We start from the raw sequence: 24873 nt of genomic DNA, 5'->3' as shown, positions 1-24873 counted from the left end.
TCCTGCTCTATTCTTTCCTTCTCTGGGGTGTCAGTGAGGATACAGCTTGACAATTTATTTCGTTATTGGGTTCCTTTTCTAGCTGCAGCCTTGAGATAACATGTGACAACCAACCCCCCAAAAAATTTGACGACCAACCCCAACTTGAATTTCTTAACATCAAGGCCAACAACCATCTGACAACTAATTAGCTTGCTAACCACAATCTAAACTATAGTTTACCCTTCACACTTTGTATGGGTAACAAGTGTTTTGTTATAAACCAATTTTCGAAAAGCCTAGAAGAAAAATACTGAGGAGCTAAATATTTTCAATTTGACATGAAAAACACAAACAGTCGTCTCACCTCAAATTCAGCAGTCTAACTCCAAGGAAGACTATGTAGGTGACCTCTGATCCCAATTCTGGATATTTACATACCAAAATTTCACAGACAGCACCTTCTGGTTCCGAGATATAACGATTGTGACAACCAACCCGCGTGACCAATTACCCCGTTCTCCCCTATACTTCAGTGCTGTGATGCTGCATTGCCTGAGGGGAATATTCTTGCTGTGTTCACGCATGTTGAATCGTATGTTTGCAGCTAATCAGAACTGATTCATAGAAGAGAACAAGCCAAACTCTGTGTGTTTGATGCTTTACTTAAAGCATATAAACAGAATCCTTTACAGAAACTTTGTAGCTCAGTATTAGGAATTTCCAGAGCCGTGACATAAGAAGTCAATTTTCTCTCTGTTTAATAAATTAAGTGAAATGATTGAAAGTTAATGTATCGGAGCCTTAATCCCAGTTGTTGCTGTGAAATAAAGTAGAACACGATAAATCAACATTATATACATTTTAACAGTCCTGCTCTTCACTTCACTGCAGCATACTGGTGCCATCTAGTGGCCTGTTAGTAGAAGTATAACAGAGGATGGCAGCTTCCTCTGACTTACACTGACTGACTGCATTTATCTGACACTGTTGAAAAGCAGAGAATAACAGCAAATTTCTTTTTTTTGCCCTCCAGGTGAAAGTGTGTCTTTGCTGATTTGAGTTCAGCAGCATGGACCAGTGTGAGGACACAGAGGAGGAAGTCCCTCCCTCTAAATCCACTCCATGTGAGAAACATGGTGGACATACCAAAGCTCAGAGGTGACATGAAAATCTCTAACTGTCCATGACTCAAATCACTGCAACATTATTATTCATACTCAAAGCTGTGTGTGTGTGTGTGTGTGTGTGTGTGTGTGTGTGTGTGTGTGTGTGTGTGTGTTGTGTTCATATTAAATTCACTGTTCAATCAGGATGCATCAGAGACCAGACTCTCCTGGACCTGAACCTGAACCTGGACCTGGACCTGAACCTGAACCCAGCTGCTTGTCCTTCAGGAGTGATCAGTCAAAATATGATCCAATTGATTTTAAAGGACAACAACCATATGCTGCAAAGAAGTAAGCTGCTATATTCTCCACATACAGGGATTTCATTTAGAATAACAGCTGCTAACATTGGTTGCTCTATAGCAGGGGTGCCCACTGTTTTTCAGCTTGTGAGCTACTTTGAAAATGACCAAGCCAAAGTGAGCTACCACCTACTATTAGGGGTCAAAAGTCACGGTTCAGTACGTACCTCGGTTTTTAAGTCACGGTTCTGTTCTGTACGGTACGGTTCTCAGTTAAGAGGAAAAATGTGTGCAGAATTGCAGCCTAAAGGTATTTTCCAGTATAGGAATGAAAAAACTGCTGCATACAACCAAAGTCTGCAATAAATAAAATACGTCTTAAATAAAAGGGAAAGTTCTGCACCGCAAACCAAACAAGCCTGTACATATTTATAAGTTGGTGTACCTTGCATAACTGCATGAACCTAGGGATGCACCGATCCACTATTTTTAGTTCCGATCCGATATCGGGGTTTTGGATATCGGTCAATACCGATAGTGTCCGATACAATATCATAATTGTTATACATTTTTTTGTTGGTGGTGATGTTATTTATTAGGCTAGGAAGGCTTAAGCAATTCTAATTTAAAAGAGCAAGAAATATACACAAATGCATATAGGTTTATCTTAAAGGCAGAATTATAGTCATACAAAAAAATCCTTCTCAATGATCACTTCTGTCCCACTAGAATATGTGGTGGTCTGTTTGTCTGAACAGTCTTCCTCTCTCTGGCTGTATTTTACATAGTAGAATTTGTCACAGTGCAGAAGCCTCTCCACTTCCTTGACTTGGATTAGCATTGGTTAGCTCACTGGCTAACAAACTGATATGTACTGTATGTCAAAATAGAAAGTGGTGTCCTCTCTCCTTCCACCGAACGTCGGCGCATGCTCGCACGGCTCGTTCGCTCTTTCATAGTAAAAAAAAAAATGTTTTTTTAAGAATCACGCGATCGACCCACACTACCCTCGCGATCTACCTAGTGGGCACCCCTGCTCTATAGGATGAAACCAGCACATAGTTTTGTGGAAGGTGCATCCTCAACACATCACCTCAACCCTGACTGTGTTTTGGGTGCAGTGCAGATTTGTTAATGTTTTCTGTGTGTTTTTGGTCAGGAGGAAGTTAGAAAAATCAGACCCAAGCTGTTTGTCCATGAAGAGTGACTGGTCTATGGATCGACCTATAGCATTTAAAGATGGACGTCAGTCTGTTGATCTTAGGTAAGGATTTAAAGCTGACAAGAAAAACAAAACTCTGTGTTTGAACAATGTTGTTGGTACAGGAGATGGAGTCTGTGTTTGTTGAGTTTTAGATAAATGAAAAGGCCAATGAAGACATTTTTTATGTACTTGGTGTTAAGCCCTCTTGTGGTTGTTGGTGGCATTACATTGTGCATAATGTCCACATCAGATGTTGCTTTAAAAAAAGTTAAATCAGGGATGGGTTCGATCCATTATCGATATCATCTTTGATGTGCCTGCAATCCACGCATCAGATATCTATCACCACCGTTCCACCTACCTAACCCCAAATCCATAATTTGTAAATCTAATTATTTATTGAAAAATAAAATATTAAGACCATAGCTACGTGATATAGCACACGTTCATTTAAATGTTTAAACTTTTTGCAGGAAACAGGGATTTTATTGAGGCTAACAGATGCTAACATTGGTTGCTCTATAGTTTCCAGTCAGTGAGAACAGAAATAGAAACATATCACTGATTAGAGATGGACTGAGAGCAGCTGCTCTAAAACATAGACTGAACCATCACTAAGAGCATGGAGCAGTGTGAGGACACAGAGGAGGAAGTCCCTCCCTCTAAATCCACTCCATGTGAGAAACATGGCAGAACGACCAAAGCTCAGAGGTGTCATGAAAATCTCTAACTGTCCATGACTCAAATCACTGCAACATTATTATTCATACTCAAAGCTGTGGTGTGTGTGTGTGTGTGTGTGTGTGTGTGTGTGTGTGTGTGTGTGTGTGTGTGTGTGTGTGTGTGTGTGTGTGTGTGTGTGTGTGTGTGTGTGTGTGTTGTGTTCATATTAAATTCACTGTTCAATCAGGATGCATCAGAGACCAGACTCTCCTGGACCTGAACCTGAACCTGAACCCAGCTGCTTGTCCTTCAGGAGTGATCAGTCAAAATATGATCCAATTGATTTTAAAGGACAACAACCATATGCTGCAAAGAAGTAAGCTGCTATATTCTCCACATACAGGGATTTCATTTAGAATAACAGCTGCTAACATTGGTTGCTCTATAGCAGGGGTGCCCACTGTTTTTCAGCTTGTGAGCTACTTTGAAAATGACCAAGTCAAAGTGAGCTACCACCTACTATTAGGGGTCAAAAGTCACGGTTCAGTACGTACCTCGGTTTTTAAGTCACGGTTCTGTTCTGTACGGTACGGTTCTCAGTTAAGAGGAAAAATGTGTGCAGAATTGCAGCCTAAAGGTATTTTCCAGTATAGGAAAGAAAACACTGCTGCATACAACCAAAGTCTCCAATAAATAAAATACGTCTTAAATAAAAGGGAAAGTTCTGCACCGCAAACCAAACAAGCCTGTACATATTTATAAGTTGGTGTACCTTGCATAACTGCATGAACCTAGGGATGCACCGATCCAATATTTTTAGTTCCGATTCCGATATCTGGATCGGTCGATACCGATACTGTCCGATACAATATCATAATTGTTATACATTTTTTTGTTGGTGGTGATGTTATGTATTAGGCTAGGAAGGCTTAAGCAATTCTAATTTAAAAGAGCAAGAAATATACACAAATGCATATAGGCTTATCTTAAAGGCAGAATTATAGTCATACAAAAAAAATCCTTCTCAATGATCACTTCTGTCCCACTAGAATATGTGGTGGTCTGTTTGTCTGAACAGTCTTCCTCTCTCTGGCTGTATTTTACATAGTAGAATTTGTCACAGTGCAGAAGCCTCTCCACTTCCTTGACTTGGATTAGCATTGGTTAGCTCACTGGCTAACAAACTGATATGTACTGTATGTCAAAATAGAAAGTGGTGTCCTCTCTCCCTCCACCGAACGTCGGCGCATGCTCGCACGGCTCGTTCGCTCTTTCATAGTAAAAAAAAAAATTTTTTTTAAGAATCACGCGATCGACCCACACTACCCTCGCGATCTACCTAGTGGGCACCCCTGCTCTATAGGATGAAACCAGCACATAGTTTTGTGGAAGGTGCATCCTCAACACATCACCTCAACCCTCACTGTGTTCTGGGTGCAGTGCAGATTTGTTAATGTTTTCTGTGTGTTTTTGGTCAGGAGGAAGTTAGAAAAATCAGACCCAAGCTGTTTGTCCATGAAGAGTGACTGGTCTATGGATCGACCTATAGCATTTAAAGATGGACGTCAGTCTGTTGATCTTAGGTAAGGATTTAAAGCTGACAAGAAAAACAAAACTCTGTGTTTGAACAATGTTGTTGGTACAGGAGATGGAGTCTGTGTTTGTTGAGTTTTAGATAAATGAAAAGGCCAATGAAGACATTTTTTATGTACTTGGTGTTAAGCCCTCTTGTGGTTGTTGGTGGCATTACATTGTGCATAATGTCCACATCAGATGTTGCTTTAAAAAAAGTTAAATCAGGGATGGGTTCGATCCATTATCGATATCATCTTTGATGTGCCTGCAATCCACGCATCAGATATCTATCACCACCGTTCCACCTACCTAACCCCAAATCCATAATTTGTAAATCTAATTATTTATTGAAAAATAAAATATTAAGACCATAGCTACGTGATATAGCACACGTTCATTTAAATGTTTAAACTTTTTGCAGGAAACAGGGATTTTATTGAGGCTAACAGATGCTAACATTGGTTGCTCTATAGTTTCCAGTCAGTGAGAACACAGAAATAGAAACATATCACTGATTAGAGATGGACTGAGAGCAGCTGCTCTAAAACATAGACTGAACCATCACTAAGAGCATGGACCAGTGTGAGGACACAGAGGAGGAAGTCCCTCCCTCTAAATCCACTCCATGTGAGAAACATGGCAGAACGACCAAAGCTCAGAGGTGTCATGAAAATCTCTAACTGTCCATGACTCAAATCACTGCAACATTATTATTCATACTCAAAGCTGTGTGTGTGTGTGTGTGTGTGTGTGTGTGTGTGTGTGTGTGTGTGTGTGTGTGTGTGTGTGTGTGTGTGTGTGTGTGTGTGTGTGTGTGTGTGTGTGTGTTGTGTTCATATTAAATTCACTGTTCAATCAGGATGCATCAGAGACCAGACTCTCCTGGACCTGAACCTGAACCTGGACCTGGACCTGGACCTGGACCTGAACCTGAACCCAGCTGCTTGTCCTTCAGGAGTGATCAGTCAAAATATGATCCAATTGATTTTAAAGGACAACAACCATATGCTGCAAAGAAGTAAGCTGCTATATTCTCCACATACAGGGATTTCATTTAGAATAACAGCTGCTAACATTGGTTGCTCTATAGCAGGGGTGCCCACTGTTTTTCAGCTTGTGAGCTACTTTGAAAATGACCAAGTCAAAGTGAGCTACCACCTACTATTAGGGGTCAAAAGTCACGGTTCAGTACGTACCTCGGTTTTTAAGTCACGGTTCTGTTCTGTACGGTACGGTTCTCAGTTAAGAGGAAAAATGTGTGCAGAATTGCAGCCTAAAGGTATTTTCCAGTATAGGAAAGAAAACACTGCTGCATACAACCAAAGTCTGCAATAAATAAAATACGTCTTAAATAAAAGGGAAAGTTCTGCACCGCAAACCAAACAAGCCTGTACATATTTATAAGTTGGTGTACCTTGCATAACTGCATGAACCTAGGGATGCACCGATCCAATATTTTTAGTTCCGATCCGATATCGGGGTTTTGGATATCGGTCAATACCGATAGTGTCCGATACAATATCATAATTGTTATACATTTTTTTGTTGGTGGTGATGTTATGTATTAGGCTAGGAAGGCTTAAGCAATTCTAATTTAAAAGAGCAAGAAATATACACAAATGCATATAGGCTTATCTTAAAGGCAGAATTATAGTCATACAAAAAAAATCCTTCTCAATGATCACTTCTGTCCCACTAGAATATGTGGTGGTCTGTTTGTCTGAACAGTCTTCCTCTCTCTGGCTGTATTTTACATAGTAGAATTTGTCACAGTGCAGAAGCCTCTCCACTTCCTTGACTTGGATTAGCATTGGTTAGCTCACTGGCTAACAAACTGATATGTACTGTATGTCAAAATAGAAAGTGGTGTCCTCTCTCCCTCCACCGAACGTCGGCGCATGCTCGCACGGCTCGTTCACTCTTTCATAGTAAAAAAAAAAAATTTTTTTTAAGAATCACGCGATCGACCCACACTACCCTCGCGATCTACCTAGTGGGCACCCCTGCTCTATAGGATGAAACCAGCACATAGTTTTGTGGAAGGTGCATCCTCAACACATCACCTCAACCCTGACTGTGTTTTGGGTGCAGTGCAGATTTGTTAATGTTTTCTGTGTGTTTTTGGTCAGGTGGAAGTTAGAAAAATCAGACCCAAGCTGTTTGTCCATGAAGAGTGACTGGTCTATGGATCGACCTATAGCATTTAAAGATGGACGTCAGTCTGTTGATCTTAGGTAAGGATTTAAAGCTGACAAGAAAAACAAAACTCTGTGTTTGAACAATGTTGTTGGTACAGGAGATGGAGTCTGTGTTTGTTGAGTTTTAGATAAATGAAAAGGCCAATGAAGACATTTTTTATGTACTTGGTGTTAAGCCCTCTTGTGGTTGTTGGTGGCATTACATTGTGCATAATGTCCACATCAGATGTTGCTTTAAAAAAAGTTAAATCAGGGATGGGTTCGATCCATTATCGATATCATCTTTGATGTGCCTGCAATCCACGCATCAGATATCTATCACCACCGTTCCACCTACCTAACCCCAAATCCATAATTTGTAAATCTAATTATTTATTGAAAAATAAAATATTAAGACCATAGCTACGTGATATAGCACACGTTCATTTAAATGTTTAAACTTTTTGCAGGAAACAGGGATTTTATTGAGGCTAACAGATGCTAACATTGGTTGCTCTATAGTTTCCAGTCAGTGAGAACACAGAAATAGAAACATCACTGATTAGAGATGGACTGAGAGCAGCTGCTCTAAAACATAGACTGAACCATCACTGAGAGTCTGAGGAAACACAGTTTATTTTTATTTTTTTGCTACTTCACATTTACTTCAATATGCAATCATACAAAGAACAAATATACAGCAATCATACAAAATACAAGTATACAACAATCACATAGCACTTGTTCGCTCCGCATTGACCTTCAAATTAAAATCATAATACACATACAGCAGGTACCCAATTAGTCTAATTCAAGTCCATATTCAGTCACCCATGTTTCAACATATTTTTACCACATCACGTGGTCGTCGGGAGAGACTTCCTCTCTGTTATGGAGAGTTTGTGTCCTCGATCAGTCTCTGTAGCTGCAGTATTATAGGTTCCCATTTAGCAGTGAAAGCATCAGTCCTGAGTTGGAGTTTGGCTGTAATACTCTCCATCAGATATACATTTTTTACTCTTACCCTCCATTGTTGGACAGTTGGTGGTTTAACATAGCCTGGCTCCGCCCGCCCGCCTACTTCCGGCCAAATTTCATTTTCCCTTCAGTAGTCAGTCTGGGTGTACAGTGCATTTCCCAGTTTTACCGGAGAATCTACAATAGTCCAATCAGCGAACAGAGCAAGTGGCTGAGAACGATGACGTCGAAGTCGCGCTCCAGTTTCAGTTGAATGCTGCGTTCCTTTATACTCGGAAGAAGGAGATTTCCGACTTGGTAGTTCCGAGTTCCGACCTGTCTGTGTTCCAGTGCATCTGCTCGCGAAAGTATGGACGCCTAAAACCTTTCTCATCCAAATAAATAAACGTTAGGCTCTAACAAGTTACTGTTGCCAGGTACCGGTAGATTCATAGACTACAATATGTAGTGAAGTCGGAAATTTCCGAGTTCCCTGTCCAACTGGAACGCACCGTCAAAAGCCGGCTCATGACACACGTGACGACCAAACGTGATGCGATTGGTTGGCTAATCCAGAGTGGCACTGGGCAGATCCAATAGTTTTAAACTTCGACAGACACCCGCCTCCAAGTGAGTGAACGTTTGCCAATTACAGCACTTCCAGACCTTCTGTACAAATGAAATGAAGTACGATGGTCTGGTTGGACCAGGCTAGGTTTAACATTCCTCCATAACATAGTTATCATCTTTTTTGCGATCAACAGCAACACCCATATTAGATCAGCCTGATTTTTGCTTGTGGTGTTTCCTGGAGTCTTTCCCAACATAAAAATGTCTGGCTCTAGTGGCAGGTCTACCCCCATAATTAGTTTGATCTCAAACTGAATATCTCTCCAGTACTGATCAATTTTGGGGCAATCCCAGAAAATGTGAGTATGATCTCCAATCTTGCCGCATTCTCTCCAGCATAGATCTGAGGTGTTGCTGTATCTCGCTAACATATGTGGGGTCTTAAAAAATCTTATTTCAGTTTTCCACTCAAATTCCCTCCAGGGAGGACTACTGGTTAATTTATGACCATTAAAGGTCACATATTATGCTAAATGCACTTTTTAAATGTGTTCTAACATATCCATGGGTCCACGGTGTGCCTAGAGACTGCCAAAATATTTAAAAAAATAACAATCTCTCCTTTTCTCAATCTCCCCCTTTCTGAAACCCCCCCCCCTCCCCCCCCAATATACTCCAGTCAGAATTCTCCCTTTTTCTGACCTCACAAACTGGAAAGCCAGAAGCTTCCACTGTGCAGCCCACACCCCTATTTCTTATTGGTCCACGGCCCTGACAGACAGAGGGCGAGGCGTATCTGGCTTCGCTTCCGGAAAGGGGGCGGGGGGAGCTCAAAGATTGTATATTTACGAGGGGAGCTGCAGCTCTTTTTAAAAAATAGGCCATTGTGAGATTAGCTGAACATCAGCATAGTACAATAAATTATCTGAAAGTTTTTTTCAGCAAACAATTAAAGAAAAACGTATTAGGGACCACTAAGACCATATAATATGGTGTACAATATTACCGAAAAGTGTATAATATGATACAAATATTAATTTCTAATTCCCATTTCTGTTTCGTTTCCCAAGTGTTTCCAACTACATTATCTTGAAGCCGCCTGTAAAAGTGGGATATCAGGTTCTTTTTAATTGTTCCTTTCATTGTTAACATGAACATCCTTTCCAAATTAGACGGTGGTTTACGTATCAGCTCCCAATCAGCATGTGTCTGCAGAAAATGTCGCACTTGAAGGAATCTAAAAACATCCATCCCTGACAGACAGAATTCTTTACGTAAGTTTTCATAAGATTTCAAAGTTTCCCCAACAACAAGTTGATCCACTGTGATTAACCCTTTCTCTGCCCACATTCGAAAGCCTTTATCTATCTTTCCGGGTGGAAACTCCGGCATAACTGCTATTTTTAATGCCCTTGACAAAGAATTCAAGATGCTTAATTGTTTTCTAATAACCATACAAGTTTTCACTGTGAATTTTATCCATTTGTTGTCTATTTTTAATTTCTTCCAACTAGCTGGGCTCATGAACGGCAGCGCTGCAAGGGGCATACTTGGGCACGAGTTCTGTTCTATACCCACCCAACCCGTTTCTATATCTATATTGTTATCCATGCTGTTAGGGTCCTCAGCTGTGCTGCCCAGTAGTAGTATTTAATGTTGGGTAAGTTCAGGCCCCCTTTTTGTTTTGGTAATAGCAACGTTTTGAGTCTGACTCTGGCTTTTTTGTTTTGCCAAACAAATCTTGATATCAATTTATCCAGATTAGCAAATGCTGCCATGGGGACTTTCACCGGCAAAGAGTTAAATAGAAAAAGCAGTCTTGGCAGGATATTCATTCGCACCGTTTCAATTCTCCCAACTAGTGATAGGGGGAGAATTTCCCACTTAAGGACATCTGCCTTTATCTCCCTTATTAGCTTTCCATAATTGGCCTCATACGTTTTTGAGGTGGAGGGAGTGATCACAACGCCTAAGTATCTAAACCCCTCCCTCGACCAATGAAATTTGACAGTCTTATCTAATTATGATGGCCAAGTACCCGAAAGCATCATTGCTTCTGATTTTGAGTCATTTACTTTGTAGCCTGATATTAGTCCATATTCGCCCAGAACCTGAATCAGACGGGGAACTGAGGAGACAGGATGGCTCAAATACAACATGACGTCATCTGCAAATATTGAGATTTTATGTTCCACACCTTTACCGTCCTTTACACCCGTTATATGATTGTCCTGCCTTATAGTTTCAGCTAGTGGCTCTAAACAAATATCAAAGAGCAAGGGGCTAAGACTGTCACCTTGCCTAACTCCCCTTTTGATCTTGAAAAACTGAGAACAACATCCATTCACCCTCACTCTTGATTTTGGATCCAAATATAACACTTTGACCCAGTCGATAAACTTAGTGTGAAATCCCATTTTATTTAATGTAAGGTTGAGATAAACCCAATCCACCCTGTCAAAGGCTTTTTGCGCATCTAGACTGAGTAACATAGATGGCTGTTGTTTTGTTTTAGCATGTGACATGATATTATGGACACGTCTGATGTTGTTGGATCCCTGTCTACCTAGTATTAACCCTGTCTGATCCGGGTGTATCAGTTTTGTTATAACTTTTTGGATTATTTTTGTTAGAACAGCACTAAGTATCTTTTGATCATTACACAGAAGACTTATCGGCCTATATCCTTCACATTTAGTAGGGTCCTTCCCTTCTTTATGAATGACAGAGATTATGGCTTCTGCCCATGACTTAGGGGGGTCTCCTTCCAATAGTGCATAGTTAAATACTTTTGCAAGAGTCGGGGTGAGCTCTTCCTTAAAACATTTATAAAATTCTCCCGGGATCCCATCAGTCCCTGGGGACTTATTGTTCTTTAATTTTAGAATAACTTCCTTTATTTCCTGTTCTGTTATATGTGATGACATACTTTCTGCTTCTTCTTTGGAGAGGGAGGGTAGATCTAACTTAGAGAGAAAATGTTTTATCTTGTCTTCCTTTTCTGTAATTTCAGGGGAGTCATATAGATTTTCATAAAAGGATGCAAAGGCTGCTGCTATTTCGCTTGGCCGTGTAACTGTCTTGTTTATAGCTGGGTGAAAAACTTTAGAAACGACTCGATTTGCCTGCTCCTTACGTAACTGGAATGCAAGGAGGCGACTGGCTCTATTTCCATTCTCATAATATTTTTGTTTTGAAAATCGTAGGGCCCCCTCCGCTTTATATGTCAAGAGCTCCTCTAATTTGTGTCTTTTTTGTTTTAGTTCCGCCAAAAGATCATGGTTTTTATTATTATTTTTATGTTCTAGTTCTAATATTTTTTATTTTACTTTCCAGATCTACTTGTTCTTTTAGCCTGTTCTTTTTAATTCTACTGGATATTTCTATCATTTTTCCCCTTATTGTGGCTTTAGCACTATCCCATAGGACAGACTGTGAAACATCCCCGTTATCATTGATATTAAAGTACTCGTTTATACACTCTTTAATTTCCTTAGTCACTGCAGGGTCATTCAGTAAGGAGATATTTGCTCTCCAGTATTTAAAAAAAAATTATATTCCTAAATTTAGGGTAAGGATTATAGGTGCGTGATCACTGATTGTTATTGAGTCTATCTTGCAATCTACTACTTGATACATACATTGTTTAGGGACAAAGCACATGTCTATACGTGAATAGCTCCCGTGGACATTTGAGAAAAAACTAAAGTCCTTGCCCTTTGGATTTCTATTTCTCCAAGGGTCTACCAAACCCAGCTCTTCTATCATGTTGTTCAGTATTCTTGATTTTTTTGACTGGTTGCGTTCCATCGGCAGCCTATCGATCTTCCCATCTAGTACGCAGTTGAAGTCTCCCCCAACAATTATCGTGCCTTTGGCATTGTTTACAATTATGTTTGCAATATCACAAAAAAAAGGAAGAATCAGCATAAATATTCACAATTGATACTTCTTTACCACTTATTGTACCAATGATTCTTTTATCAAGAATCTGACTATGATAGATTGCGGCGGAGCTTGCGCTGCCCTCGGTTTCTCTGCCAGGGACCTATGTGCTCTCTCTATGCGGATATTTATGTCTTCTGGTAGTTTCAGTGAGTCTGCTAGGAACTCAGTCACAAACCTTATCATGTCGTTCTTTTCTTTTCCTTCCGCAACTCCGTAGATCCGCAGATTTTTGCGCCTCGCCCGATTTTCCAAGTCCAGGCATTTCTCTGTCAGCTTAGCCTCTCTGTGTAACAGGTACCGCATGGCTCGCTCATGGCGCATTCCTCTATCTTCAGTTGAGCTTATTCTCTTCTCCATTTCTTTTGAATTCCCCTCGAGCGTTTCAATGCGGGTGGTTAAGTCCTTCATATTTTCTTCCACTCTCGCTAACCTCTGTTTTGTATCTTCGGAGGCTTCTTTGTGTTCCTTTCTCAGCGTACAGAGCTCGGAGAGAATTAGCGATCCTTCTCGATCCGAGTCACCGCCATCTTGGGTGGGATGGTGGAGCGGTTTTTCCGTCTGTCTTTGTTTGTCGCTCTTACTCTTAACTCCACGTTCGCTTGTTTTTTGTTGACTCATTGCGTCACCGGAAGTCCCACAGTTTCTTTTTGATGCTGCTGATAAGAAGAACTCAGATCTGTCTGTGAGTGTTAACAATCATGTATCAGCTCAGTTTAAAATGTTTCACTGCAACATGAGGGAACTGTTGATTGATTCTCTCTTCAGGGCCTTAAAGAAAAGTTGTGTTTTCATTGGATCTCCTGGATTGCAGGAGACCAGCGAACAGTTTTGTTGAACCTGTCCTCCACACATCGCCTCCCTGTGTTCTTGGTGTAGGTGGAGATTATGTAGCCTACTGTTTCCCATGTGTTTCTATCAGGAGGCAGCTGGAAAAAGCAGACCTAGAGTCCATGGATCATATAGTATTCAAAGATGGACGTCAGTCTGTTGATCTAAGGAAAGGATTTTAAACTGTCAAGAAATACAAAACTCTATGTTTGAACATGTTTGTTCTGTTCAGGGCATGAAAACTGTGAAAAAGCCAATACATACTGTATGTATTTTAATGTATATTTGCAACTTGGTGTTCAGCCCCTGTGTGGTTGTTGGTGTCATTACAATCATAATAATATCCACTCCTTTCGCTTTAAAAAAGGTAAAGTAGGGATAGGCCTATCCAATATCCATATCAGGTCTGATATGGTTGCAATCCACTCATCAGCTGTGTGTGTGTGTGTGTGTGTGTGTGTGTGTGTGTGTGTGTGTGTGTGTGTGTGTGTGTGTGTGTGTGTGTGTGTGTGTGTGTGTGTGTGTGTGTGTGTGTGTGTGTGTGTGTGTGTGTGTGTGTGTGTGTGTGTGTGTGTGTGTGTGTGTGTGTGTGTGTGTGTGTGTGTGTGTGTGTGTGTGTGTGTGTGTGTGTGTGTGTGTCCTATAAGAAGGCACAGAGGCTTCAGCTGTTATTATTTAATTAAAATGGCTTCATGATTGTCTTAAATCGGTATCAGTAACGCAATAGTCTGTGAACAGAGTTCACTACTGAGTGGACTGGACAGTTAGCTGTCAGGAATACAGACTTGACTGTTGATTCACAGAGGGATGAGCAGTATGACCAACACTTTAAATTCAGGGGAAACATTTGATTCATATGATATAATCAACACATTAGCTCAAAGGGTCTTTACCTTGTGTGTGTCTGTGTGTGGACAGACATGATCTGAGTTAATTTTTCATGATTCCTCTGCAGGGTTGACCAGGAGATCTCAGAGGTTCCCATTGGTCGGTCTGCCCAGCAGCACCAAACAGACTTGGAATCCACATTAAAGGTTACTCTACATCTGTTCACAATAACCTCCATTTGTACATTTTAGACGTTGTACAAGTGGACTGTCAGTCTGTCCAACATGGATCTTATTTTTGCTTCATGATTTCAGTTTGATTGTGTCGATCATATATTTTCTATTCCAGGGGGTGGAGGAGAACATCGTTGGTCTTGTGAAGAATGAGATGAAGAATATCCAAAAGATTCTGAGTCCAGATTACCCAGAATGCTTAGAGGGTCAGAGTGAGGATGAGGAGGTGTTGGACTTTCAGGATGAAGAGCAGAGGAGGAGCAGCAGAGAATTAGTTCTGAAGATCACAGTGGACTACCTGAGGAGAATGAAGCAGGATGAGCTGGCTGACCGCCTGCAAAGCAGTAAGGGCAATTTATAAAGTTTTAATATGATGGTGAAATGGGAAATGTACTAATGTCTCAAGAGATGGAGGAGAAATGTGTATAGGACTATGTGCATTTATATTTTCCTAGTGAATTGTTCATTGATTTTATTTCTACTGTGTTCATTCAGGGAGTCATTCTGGAGTTTGTCAGCATAAACTCAAGACTTACCTGAAGAAGAAGTTCCAGTGTGTGTTTGAGGGGATCGCTAAAGCAGGAAACCCAACCCTTCTGAATCAGATCTACACAGAGCTCTACATCACAGAGGGAGGGACTGGAGAAGTCAATGATGAACATGAGATCAGACAGATTGAAACAGCATCCAGGAAACCTGACGGAACAGAAACAACAATCAGATGTGAAGACATCTTTAAAGCCTCACCTGAAAGAAATGAACCAATCAGAACAGTGATGACAAAGGGAGTGGCTGGCATTGGGAAAACAGTCTTAACACAGAAGTTCACTCTTGACTGGGCTGAAGACAAAACCAACCAGGACATACAGTTCACATTTCCATTCACTTTCAGAGAGCTGAATCTGCTGAAAGAGAAAAAGTACAGCTTAGTGGATCTTGTTAATCACTTTTTCACTGACATCAAAGAAGCAGGAATCAGGTGGTTTAAAAAGTTCCAGGTTTTGTTCATCTTTGACGGTCTGGATGAGTGTCGACTTCCTCTGGACTTCCACAAAAATGAGATCCTGACTGATGTTTCAAAGCCCACCTCAGTGGATGTGCTGCTTACAAACCTCATCAGAAAGAACCTGCTTCCCTCTGCTCGCCTCTGGATAACCACACGACCTGCAGCAGCCAATCAGATCCCTCCTGACTGTGTTGACATGATGACAGAGGTCAGAGGGTTTGCTGATGAACAAAAGGAGGCGTACTTCAGGAAGAGATTCAGACAGAAGAACCAGGCGAACAGGATCATCTCCCACATCAAGACATCAAGAAGCCTCCACATCATGTGTCACATCCCAGTCTTCTGCTGGATCACTGCAACATTTTTGGAGGATTCGTTGAAGACCGGAGAGGGGGGAGAGCTCCCCAAGACCCTCACTGAGATGTACATCCACTTCCTGGTGGTTCAGTCCAAACTGAAGAACGTCAAGTATGATGGAGGAGCTGTGACGGATCCACCCTGGAGTCCAGAGACCAGGAATATGATCGAGTCTCTGGGAAAACTGGCTTTTGAGGAGCTGAAGAAAGGAAACCTGATCTTCTATGAATCAGACCTGAAAGAGTGTGGCATCGACATCAAAGCAGCCTCAGTGTACTCTGGAGTGTTCACACAGATCTTTAAAGAGGAGAGAGGACTGTACCAGGACAAAGTGTTCTGCTTCGTCCACATGAGTTTTCAAGAGTTTTTGGCTGCTCTTCATGTCCATCTGACATTTTTCAACTCTGGAGTCAATCTGATGTCAGAAGAACAAACAACCGATCATGAATCTGCAGAGACACACTTCTACCAGAGTGCTGTGGACAAGGCCTTACAGAGTCCAAATGGACACCTGGATTTGTTCGTCCGCTTCCTCCTGGGTCTTTCACTGCCAACCAATCAGGTCCTTCTACAAGATCTGCTGACGCAGAAAAGAAGGAACTCCCAGATGAATCGGGTAGCGATTGAGTACATCAAGAAGAAGATCCAGGAGTCTTCCTCTGCAGAGAAAAGCTTCAATCTGTTCCACTGTCTGAATGAAATGAAAGATCATACTCTAGTGGAGGAGATCCAACAGTACCTGGGTTCAGAACATCTCTCCACAAATAATCTGTCCCCTGCTCAGTGGTCAGCTCTGGTCTTCATCTTACTATCATCAGAAAAAGATTTGGACGTATTTGACCTGAAGAAATACTCTGCTTCAGAGAAGGTTCTTCTGAGGCTGCTGCCAGTGGTCAAAGCCTCCAACAAAGCTCTGTAAGTAGGATGTATTCATCAATAAATACTGTGCTATCTAAAAACTGAAAACATCAACGTATCACTCTTTCTCTTTTCTCTTCAGGCTCAGCGGCTGTAACCTCTCAGAGAGAAGCTGTGAAGCTCTGTCCTCAGTTCTCAGCTCACAGTCCTCAAGTCTGAGAGAGCTAGACCTGAGTAACAATGACCTGGATGATTCAGGAGTGAAGATGCTGTGTACTGGACTGGAGAGTCCACACTGTAAACTTGAAACTCTCAGGTCAGATCAAGTAATTGTTGAGATTGTATACTAACTATACTCTCTATGCAGTCAAAACAGGCTGCCTTTCATGTCAAGATTCTCAATGTTAGTGGAGTTAGGATTCAGAGTGTATGTAGCCCACTTTAGTCTGGAAGCGAAGCTCATGTTTTATGTTTCTCTTTAACCTATCTACACTTTTAATTTTTCTTGATTCCCTTTATTTAACTTGTATATGAGCTGTTACACCATTATCTTGTATACGTAACTTAAATACCTTTAGCAGAAAGAAACCCAACATCAAACTGGAAACAGTTTTAAATAATATATTGCTCTCTTTTACTTGGCAAGTTTCAAAATGAACATTTCAATTAAATGTAATGTGTCTCCATAGACTTGAGAGTTAGATAAAATAATTCACCTCAACAGGTTACGCAATTAAAGTTCACACCGATCCGGTGCAGTGGGCCCAAACTCACTCACACACAAGCCGGTACATAGTCAATAAAAACCATGTTGCAAGCATGATGCAATGCTTAGGAGCGGTGTGGCCTAAAACTACTTGGCTGGTCCATTCAACCGTGAGCAATACAGTTAAGGTGCTGTACCTAGACACCAACTACACATTATTGTTGCATAAACTTTACTCATGCTTCACATCACAACTTGGTCTGTCAAGCGATCAAAACTTAGCCCTCACTCTCGCTTTGTCTCTCTCTCTTCCTATCACTTTGTGATCCAGCCCACATTAACTAATGCAGGTTATTACTCTCATTCTCATTTTCCATCATAAACTCTTCACAACAAATTCTGCATATTGTTTAAACATGGGTACATGTTGAAATGAGCTGTTTGTGGCCTCACTGAATATTCCCTTTTAGAAGTCAATACCACTGCGCCAACCATCACAGTACTGTCAGACTTTGTGACGTTTGTTGTTTTGTATGTTTAGTCTGTCAGGTTGTCTAATCTCAGAGGAAGGCTGTACATTTCTGGCCTCAGCTCTGAGCTCCAACCACTCCCATCTGAGAGAGCTGGACCTGAGCTACAACCATCCAGGAGACTCAGGAGTGAAACTTTTGTCTGCTGGGCTGGACAATCCACTCTGGAGAATGGACATTCTCAGGTATGAAGAGGCTTTTGTGGTCACAGACAGTCAGTCTGATAGAGAAGGCAGAGCTGGATACATTTTATCTGGTGCATATGTCCCTGGCACATCAAGTTAATTTAATGTCTATGTTAAGTTAACATACTGAAATAGGATGTGCAGGTCTGACCCCCCTCTTCCTTTCAGAATGGAGCCTGCTGGAATCAGATGGTTGAGACCAGGTCTGACGAAGTGTAAGTGTGTTTTTTTTTTTTTTTTTTCAAACATATGTTTATTGGATTTTTGTTTGTTTTACAGCATAGACAAGCACAACAACAGACAGTGTGCAAAAACAGCGCACACAACAGAGCAAACACTCAAAACGCATCACCCCCCACCCCTCCTCCCCACAAAAAACAAAAAAAAAAAAAAAACAGTTACGTTAAATTAACATAAAGCGTATGTGATTGTATGACAAATTCAGCATACATCTCTGAATAATAAAACAGCATATGTGCACATAAGCATGCCTTCACACAGTAATGAATAAGCATAAATTAAGAATGGATGAAAAAAAAAAAAAAAAAAAAAAAAAAAAAAAAAAAAAAAAAAAAGCCACAGTTACAATCAGATCAGTTCAAATCATCACTCCCTCCATCACTTCGTATACCTTCATTTTCAAGGAAATTATAAAAGACCTTCCAAATTCTCCAAAAACTATCGATCCTGTTTTTTGTGAAATAACTGATCTTTTCCAGTGCCAGATAGGAAGTCACTCCGTTTAGCCATTCAGAAACGCCACAAACAGTTGGTTTTTTCCATGACCTCGCAATGCACCTTTTAGCCTCCAAAAGGCACATACCAATTAAAGATTTCTTATCATTAGTTACCACAAAATTGGCAGGGTAAATATTTAGGATACATAGCTTAGGATCAGAAGGCATCACCTTGCCAATAATACGACCAATAATGTTCAGGACCTCTCGCCAAAAGAGTGCAACCTGTGGACAGCTCCACATACAATGGAACAGTGAACCCTTCTGCTGGCTACATTTAATGCATGTGTCGGGAATATTGGGGTTAAAGTGGTTTAGCTTCACAGGAGTAATGTACTGTCTACTCAGCCATTTATATTGTAAGAGTATAGAATGTGTGTTTACAGATTGGGTTTTTACCAAAGAGCAGGCTTTTGACCATTCTTCCTCTGATACATTTTCCACTAAATCCATATTCCAGGCCCGTAAAATATTATTTGATGACTCATTAGATCCACTAACAAGCAGATTGTAAAGCATAGAGACCTGTCCCCTAGCTTTCAAATATTTTAAAGTGATGTCTTCTAAAATGGACAAGGGGGGGAGCGTCAGGCTATTACATTGCTTTGATAGAACAAAATTTCTGATTTGGAGATATTTAAAGAAATGTTTTGTAGGAATGTCATATTTGGATTTAAGATCTTCAAATGACATAAATTCACCTCCATTGTACAAATCAGATATTTTAGCTAGACCTTTGGAGGACCAAAGTTTAAAACCCGGGTCTGCCCTTCCTGGGTGAAAGTCATCATTACCGAAAATGGGCGTGAATTGGGAGAGATTTTTTGTCATACCCCAGTAAGCAATGGCATTATGCCAAATCCTTATCGTATTTTTCAAAAAAGGATTTTTGGTATTTTTAAGGAGCTTTTTTTTGTCTGCCGAATACATGTACAAATGCAGTGGCACTGTAATATTTTGGGATTCCATTGCAACCCAAGCTGGGGGGTGGTCATTCACAAAATAAAACATACCGGCCCTAATTTGCGCTGCCCAAAAGTACCAAAGGAAATTTGGAAATTGCAGTCCACCTCTGTCATATGGTAAATACAACAAGGAAAGTCTGAGTCTAGGGCGTTTGTTATTCCAAATGAAGTTTGTGAAAGTTTTGTTAAGCAATTTAAAGAAGGAAGGAGCTGGAGAGAGTGGAATTGACTGGAAGAGGTATAAAAATTTACTTAAAATCGACATTTTTAGGACATTAATGCGTCCGATTAAGGATATGGGTAATTTGGTCCATCTATTTATCAATTGTGTGACGTTATCCACAATGGGGTCATAATTAGCTGAAATGATTTTGTCAATAGTAGGAGTAATTTTGACACCTAAGTAAGTAAATCCTTGTTTTGACACAGTAAATGGTGTAGCGATCGGGGGACTATTTCTCTCATTTTCTGTCAAAAACATTATCACTGATTTACTATTGTTTACTTTATAGCCTGAAAAGGTACCAAATGTTCTCATCAAACTCAGCAGGCTAGGAAGTGTTTTCTCCAATCTGGAACAAAATAAAATGACGTCATCCGCGTACAACGAGATACGATGTTCTATGCCTCCGACTTTAATTCCTGTAATGCCAGCATGCTTGCGAATTGCCATGGCAAGTGGCTCAATAGCCAGGACGAAGAGTAAGGGAGAGAGGGGGCAGCCCTGTCTCGTTCCTCGGTTAAGCCTAAATGGCGTTGATATAAGTCCATTAGTTAGAATTTCAGCTTGTGGGTTGGAATACAAAAGCTGAACCCATCTGAGAAAATGAACACCCACACCAAATCTTTTCAGGACATCGAATAGGTATTGCCACTCTATCCTGTCGAATGCCTTCTCTGCATCCAATGACAGGATAGAGTGGTTAGGGAGGCCAGACTTTTCAAATAGAATATTAAGCAGTCGCCTCGTATTGTGGAAGCCCTGTCTACCCTGTACAAATCCACTCTGGTCCAAATGGACCATTTGAGGCAACACTGATTCCAGCCTCCTCGCAAGCACTTTGCATAGAATCTTAAGGTCATTATTTAGAAGTGAGATCGGTCTATAGGACCCACATTGGGTTGGTGTTTTTCCAGGCTTCAGTAACAATGAAATTATTGCTGTGTTTAGAGAAGGAGGGAGGGATCCCTCATCAAATGATTCCTTGTACATATCAAGTAAGGGCGGTATTAATTTGGATTTAAATATTTTATATATTTCAATTGGAATTGCATCTGGCCCTGGTGTTTTACCTCCCCCCAAGCCAGATATGGCCTCAGATATTTCCCCAGTCTCAAGGTTGCGTTCTAATGGGCCTAAACATTCTTTATCTACTAGGTCAAAATTTAGTGTATCCAAGAAATCTTTTTGTACACTTGGGGCCGAACCTAAGTATTCAGAGCCATATAAGTTTTGGTAGAAACATTGAAAAGTGTCATTTATCTCTTTTGGGTCTGAAGTTATATCCCCATTATCTGTCAAGATGGAGTTTATTGCCCTCTCGGTTTGCATCTGCTTTATGCGCCAGGCGAGTAATTTACCCGCCCTCTCTCCCTGTTCATAATACGATTGTTTTAATCTCATCAAACTTTTTGTCGCCTTATTAGTAGACAAAACATTATACTTTGCTTTCAGTTTGTTAAGTTCCATAATAAGTAGACGGTCTGGATTTTCAAAAATTTTGCCCTCAATTTCTTTAATTGCTTTTTCAAGTTTCTCCATTTCTAATCTATGAGCTTTATATTTAAAGCCGGTGAAACTTATCATTTGGCCTCTCAGAAAGGCTTTAAATGCTTCCCACCTCACTGATGCAGTTGTCTGGTTAGTGTTGCTTTCAAAATATAAATCTATTTGTCTTCCAATATACTCTATAAAGCTTGGGTCTCTAAGCCAGATTGATTGTAAGCGCCACCTAGAGGGGGGCGGTACCACATTGGAAAATTTAATAAGAAGCGAGGTTGGGGCATGATCTGAAATTAAGATGCTATCATACCAGCATTTTGAAATTTTTGGAATCAACTCTGCTGAGACCAGATAATAATCAATTCTAGAGAAGTTCTGATGTGTGCCCGAATAACAAGAAAATGTTTTCTGGTTAGAATACTTATTTCTCCATACATCTACCAGATTAAAATCTTTTATGCACTGAAGCAGTTCTTTTCTAGTCAAGGGGTGAGCGGTGTCAACACCGGTGGATCTGTCTAATGCCGGTTGGAGTGTACAATTAAAGTCTCCACCTATGATAATTTGGCCAGGCAAAGCAGCTAACATCAAGAAAAGCTGTCGAAAGAAGGTTGGATTATCGATATTTGTCCCATATACATTAACCAAATTTACTTTGACTGAAAGGAGTTCACATTCGATAATAAGGTATCTGCCAAGTCGGTCTTCGGTGACACGTAAAAGCTTAAACGGCACAGATTTGTGTATAAGAGTTATTACCCCTCTTGAGTTAGAGCTAAAAGAGGCTGAAAACACCTGACCAGGCCACCTTCTCCTCACCCTTATCACATCTTCTGGAGTCAAATGGGTCTCCTGTAGAAAAATTACTTTGGCTTTAAGCTGCCGGAGCCTGTTCATAACCTGTTTAAGCTTAACAATCTTATTTAGTCCTCTCACATTCCAGGATGTGAACTGAAGATCAGAGGCCATAGCTGAGAATGTTTACCACATCAATGCCCTGACAGATATATGTTAAGTGGCTGCAAACATAAAAATATACATAAAAAAATGCAAAAGACAAAAACAAATCCCCACACAATATCAAAGAGAACATGCAAGTAGAACAGAGTTTACTTCCCCAACTGAAATAAACCCACCCCTCCCACAGTACACACATCCAAAGGAGCTCTAAACTGAGCTCAATCATGGAGCTGCGCTGGTCCACCTGAGCAAGCGTCATACGAGGAACAACATGCCCGGCGATCAGCACGGAACCCCCCCCCGTTAACCTCCGTAATGGAATATTGTAGGCAGTAACAGCCAAGCAGTCAAAGTTCAACCTGAACCATAATTACGTAACGCCACAGGAGAAAATAAAAATAAAATTATAATAATGTATAGTAGTGTAAGTCCTAGCCAGCAGAGCTAGTCATGTGTCCAACGACATAATGACTTATTGAATCTTAAATGAGCCAGTCAAAACGTTACTGGACCGAAATGTATAGCAAAGGGCGTGCTGTAATGATAATATGGCTATTTTACCCTCAATCTCCATGTTGTTGGCTCCTCATTTCCTTCACAAAATCTTCCGCCGTCCTCACCGCGTCAAAAGTGTGGCGTTTCCCCTTGTAGGTGATCAATAGTGTAGCCGGGTGAGCGACTCCGTATCGCAGGTTCGGGATGGAGAGGGCAGCCAAGTCTTTCTTCACTGGGTCGAAGGCTTTCCTGCGTCTGAGAAGGTCAGCGGAGACGTCGGGAAAGAACATTATCCTCTGGTTGTCCAGCAGTATGGGTCCCTTCAGCCTGGCCGCTCTCATGATTCGTGTCTTGTCCGCGTAGTTCAGTAGTTTCATTATCACCACCCTGGGCCGTGCCGGTTGCTGCGGTCTCGCTCTGTTAGCCATGCTTGCCTCGTTAGCTGTACCGAGCCTGTGGGCTCGCTCGATTAGCAGGGGCCCAGGAAAAGTATCGGCACCAAGCACCTTCGGTAGCCAACCCTCAAGAAACATGCACATGTCAGTCCCTTCACTACCTTCGGGAATGCCCACCAGGCGCAGGTTGGACCGTCGACTGCGGTTTTCCAGGTCGTCAACCTTGAACGCTAGCTCCTTAATAGTAGCTTTCATGGCCGTGTTGTCCGCTAGCAGCGACGTGATGTCATCTTGGTTGGTGCTAATTCTGTCCTCAGCCTCCGTTACACGGACTGTAATCGCTTTCACGTCAGCCTTAAGCCCTTGCATCGCATTTAGGAGACCATCAAATCTCACCACGAAGTCATCTTTCAATCCCCGAATTGCAGTCAGAATCTCGCTAGAATCAGTTCTGACGTAAGTCCCCAAGGCTGCTTCGCTAGCACTGCTAGCTTCTTCGTTAGCTTGTTTCGAGGGGCTCAGCGTGGCGTCAAACTTCAGAAGTTTTTGCGTCTGCTTGGGTGGTTTTGGTGCCATTGTGGCAGTCGTTGTGTTAGTGAAACTTGGGGTAAATGAACGAGTTAATTAAGACTGCCTAGCTGCCCACTTTGGGAAAATTCACCGGAGGGGTTCCGAAACACGACCGCTCAGCACCGCGCCATAACCGGAAGTCTGTAAGTGTGTTTTTAATGTGATTCATGATTTAAAGGATCAATGCACTTATGATAGATTAATAAATGCAGCTGTGTGTGTATGTTTCTCTCCATCAGATTCTTGTGAACTCACAGTCGACACAAACACAGTAAACCGACGGATCAAACTGTCTGACAACAACAGGAAGGTGGCATATGTGGAGGAGGATCAGCCATACCCTGATCATCCAGACAGATTTGACTTGTGGAAGCAACTGCTGTGTACAGATGGTCTGACTGGTCGCCGCTACTGGGAGGTGGAGTTGAGGGGAAGAGCCTATATAGCAGTGAGTAACAGAGAAATCAGGAGTGAAAACAGTGAAGACCGTTTGTTTGGATGGAATGATCAGTCCTGGTGTCTGAGTTACTCTCATGGCGGTTTCTCTGTCTGGCACAATAACAGAAGAACAGTCATCTCCCCATTTACCCCCTCTGACTCTCACAGAGTGGCCGTGTATGTGGACTGTCCTGCTGGCTCTCTGTCATTCTACACAGTCTCCTCTGACTCACTGATCCACCTCCACACCTTCCAAACCACATTCACTGAAACCCTTTACCCTGGGATCGGGCTCTGGTCCAGTCCTGATGCCTCAGTGTCTCTGTGTTCTCTGTAGAAGGGAGATGCTCTTCCTGTTAGAGAAAAATATCAGTTGAGTGTGTACAGGATCACAGTTACAGACACATTTCAGGACCTTTGTAATTAGGGATGTCTCTGACTCGGAAATGTTTTCAGTTGAATCAGAAATGTCTATTTTCAATCCAGAGATTCAATTATTCGTGATACTATTTGTCAATCAGAGAATTGCATAATATTTGGCGTCCCCTCCCCACGAAAACAGGGGAAAATGGACT

The 24873-nt window shown here is 41.3% G+C and overlaps 1 protein-coding gene across 1 annotated transcript; it reads left to right on the top strand.

The window, feature by feature from the left end:
• Window positions 1–1051: 1051 nt before the first annotated feature.
• Window positions 1052–24635, top strand: LOC307261057 (NACHT, LRR and PYD domains-containing protein 3-like; the record flags this gene model as incomplete). Its single annotated transcript, XM_080041494.1, has 12 exons — window positions 1052–1140; window positions 2550–2654; window positions 4736–4821; window positions 5692–5796; window positions 13296–13356; window positions 14268–14346; window positions 14489–14717; window positions 14869–16651; window positions 16737–16910; window positions 17842–18015; window positions 23093–23241; window positions 24100–24635. 12 exons carry the CDS (start codon window positions 1052–1054, stop codon window positions 24633–24635), a joined length of 3570 nt encoding a protein of 1189 aa, XP_079897620.1.
• Between the last annotated feature and the right edge of the window lie 238 nt (window positions 24636–24873).

Source organism: Ammodytes marinus (assembly GCF_949987685.1).
Source record: "Ammodytes marinus genome assembly, chromosome: 14".
Classification (NCBI taxonomy): Eukaryota; Metazoa; Chordata; class Actinopteri; order Uranoscopiformes; family Ammodytidae; genus Ammodytes; species Ammodytes marinus.
This window is presented reverse-complemented; position numbering and strand designations above follow the sequence as displayed.